This window comes from Cariama cristata, unplaced genomic scaffold (assembly GCF_000690535.1).
Source record: "Cariama cristata isolate BGI_N322 unplaced genomic scaffold, ASM69053v1 scaffold154, whole genome shotgun sequence".
In the NCBI taxonomy this organism is placed as follows: domain Eukaryota; kingdom Metazoa; phylum Chordata; class Aves; order Cariamiformes; family Cariamidae; genus Cariama; species Cariama cristata.
Window position 1 is genome coordinate 5,668 of NW_009613229.1, and position 3,341 is coordinate 9,008.

A 3,341-nucleotide genomic window follows, 5' to 3' on the forward strand; every position below is an offset into this window, starting at 1 on the left:
CACCTCAGCGTGGATTTTTTTGGTCTTGGTTCAAAAGTAATAATCAACATGATTTTAATTCAGTGTTTTTCTATAATGCAAGAACTGCAGTGAGCACAAACTGAACAAGCATTTTGATTGCCTGAAGTTAAAATGGTCTTTCTTAAAACAAACATTCACATACCTACGCTAAGGCAGCTGGAAGCATCCCCATATTTCACACTTTGAATTAAATTCCTGGAAAAAAAAAAGAAAACAAAAAAAACCCCCAAAGCAAACAGATGAAAACACAGACAAGAAGTGTTCCAGCTTGTATCATTCCACTTCTAGGAATCATGCTAGGTTTGTGTTACAGACATTAAGAGCACACTGTGCTGAAGCAACAGTGTTTTACTTACATGGCGTGACCAGTTTGATTTGCCAGCAGAACACATTCATTAGCAGACTCAGACCATGTGCAGTACGGATCCCGGGCCAAGATGCAATCCAAGCAATACCTGTATCGGTGGCACCCAGAAACGGGAAGCTGCACCACTTGAGACAGGGACCCTGCATAAAGCATTCCCTAGAAATGCAGAAGGGAGTTCCTTTTACAATAGTGAGTGAGATTTTAAGCTGTTATTTTCTAATATGGATTGTAAAATTTTCTGGTGTTTATTAAAAACAGAAGTAAAACTTGTAAGAATAGGTGGTGATATGAATGAGAAAAAACCCTAGCTTTCCACAGCAGGTAAAATGGCAAGAGTTCCGTCCCTAATTTTTTAATGAATGTAAAGGCTTGTTTTAGTTATATTTTGACACACACAAATTATTCCTGCACAGAAAAAAGATGCTTTGTGCCTCTGTTATTAACGAATACACGACGGAAGCGGAATTATGAGACATTTACAGACTATTTAAAAGCCAGAAGAACACCACAGAAGAGCGGGGCCTGCGGCAGGCTATTACAGCAGTCACTTCCCATACGTAGAGACAGAAGTTCTACCTTTTCAGAAGACAGCTTGTGAGATCGTGCAGGCTCAGGAGACAGAAACAGCTGTAGCTCTTCCACAATGAACATTTCCCCATCACAATTGAAAGCTTTATGCAAATATCCATCATCTACATAAAACGAAATGTATTTCTAAAGATAAACTTGTTTAAACATAGCATAACATTTTAGCCTGATAATTCATGTTAAAATGAGAGAGAGATTTAGAAGGCATTCCTGGGCATAGGGAATTTTAAAAATTCTTCAAAGCAATTCTTATTTTTTCTTTCAATAAGAGAGCAGCAATGATTTTTTTCAGGGGAAAAAAAAAAAAAGACCTCAAACAATCCCTGAATTTGCAAATACTATTATGTCAAGTCTCCTTTGATATGGAAAATTTCTAAAGAGAGCCTTTTAATGTCCAACAAGCCAAACACATTTAATCTAACTGGGATGAAAATATTAAACTAGCAAGACAGCTTCTGAATGCAAAACTTCAAACAGAGCTGATGAATACTTCCACTTTATTGAAGTCTCAGAAAAAAATTCTGCAACAAAATACATAGAAATGTATAGTATCTTTTCCTAAAATAAAAGCACTTACCTGTTCCTAGAAACATAAGATCGTATGTTTGTTTGTCTAGGCCAGTGACTCTGTCCACTACAATCCTGGTATAGTTTGAACCTCTCTTCAGTAGCACCGGTCTATTACCAATTGGATTTACAGAATTATCCATTAGAGGGTGATCTCTAACAAACTGCAAAACTCCGTCAGGCAAGTCAGAAGTAGTATTATACCCAATACTCCGGGCAAAATTATCAATGCACTAGAAACAAACCAAACATGATTACAATTGCTTTTACATTTCGCCAAGGTATATTAAAAGGGTGTATTTCCTTCTAAACATTCAGTTATTTCTACTCATCTTCAAAAGATAAAAATAATTATTTTTCTCACACTTTATGAACTAGCTAATAATCCCACATCTCTTGTGGAGCAGAACTGTAAGCAAGGCAGCTTTTCTAGGGACCTTCGTATGATGGAATGAGAAAGCAGGTATTTCTTTGCTGATTATAAACACTGCATTTATATTAGTAAAACATGAGCTAATGATTTGCTACCAAAAAATCCAGAATCTGTTCTTTAATTAGAACAAGTAAATTCATATTTACAGCACCAGGACGTGGAACTGGCACTTCTCCCCTATATACCATCCACTTAACAGGGGAATGTTCTGCAGTTACAGGTCCTTTGTAGTTTCCTTTGGAGAAGACTTCCTGAATATTTGTCATGCTGTATGCACAAACAGCTGATATGTCTAATCTTCCCCTTAAAAGGAAAAAAAACAACACAACACACAAAATAAAAGCAAGTTTTATTGGCTTTTATATAGAAATACTGTAAAATAACCCAATCTCCACAGTGCACATCCCTGCATCTTTTTCAGGATTAGTCAAAAGATACCTAACATTAAAAATACTTTTCTGTTGCAGATTTCATGATTCATTAAGAAGAGAATAAAACTTAATAAAAGATGGTATCAAATATATTTTTGTTAAAAATCAAGTAACTATTTTGCACTTACTTTGGTATTTTACTGTTTTCCTGGGAATGCAGCTCCCAACAGATGCTTTTGTCTCTTGTATTAATTTCAAAACAGGATAAAGGACAACAGCAGTGCTACCCATTTTCAGAGATTCAACTAGAAATAAGTTCTTGACAGGTTTTATTCCTTGTCATTAAATAATTACAGACAGCAATTTCTTCATAGTTCTTGAAAATGTCCTGCGGAAGCCCTCCAAAGTATCGGCAGTCTTCACATATTTTCTGAAACTTGTCAAAACCCTTACATTTTCTGTTCAGATAACTACTTCCAGACATCCTAAGATTAAAAGCAGTTTAAGTTCACTGTAATATTTGGTTACCTTCATTTCTATACGAGATGGACAATCACACTCATTTACAAGATTTTGTAGCTATTACCCATATTTATACTAATCAGAAGTAGACGCTGCTCTGATGGCAACTTGAAACTATCACCAGCAAACCAAGCTTTGCACCAAGTCTGTGATTCTCATTCGCAAGCTGCGATGCTCCAGATTTTCTGCAGGGTATCTAAGTATTATTTCACAAACAGTAAGAACAAGTGGCAACATTTTGCAGCAGTCAGCTATTTTAAGTACTTAAGAAAAATCACAGCTAAAACAGCTTTACTTATAGTAATTCACCAGTTTTTATATATATGTTATATAAAAATAGTATATATACATATCAAATCACCCATATATTATAAAAAAAGAATTTATATTTTATTAATTAGAATCGGGTACTCATGCCTGGAATTTTGTCAGTCCATCTAAATGCATATGCCCTCCAGGCAACGCTAGAAAA

General features: G+C 35.3%; 1 protein-coding gene across 1 annotated transcript; it reads right to left on the minus strand.

Annotated features, from left to right (window-relative positions):
- Nucleotides 1–377: 377 nt before the first annotated feature.
- LOC104160710 (semaphorin-4D-like) lies at nt 378–2,279 on the minus strand (the record flags this gene model as incomplete). The annotated part of the gene is made up of 4 exons (XM_009698916.1): nt 378–544; nt 965–1,080; nt 1,554–1,776; nt 2,123–2,279. Coding segments are annotated over 4 exons (663 nt in total), but the record flags the coding sequence as incomplete, so codon positions are not given.
- Between the last annotated feature and the right edge of the window lie 1,062 nt (nt 2,280–3,341).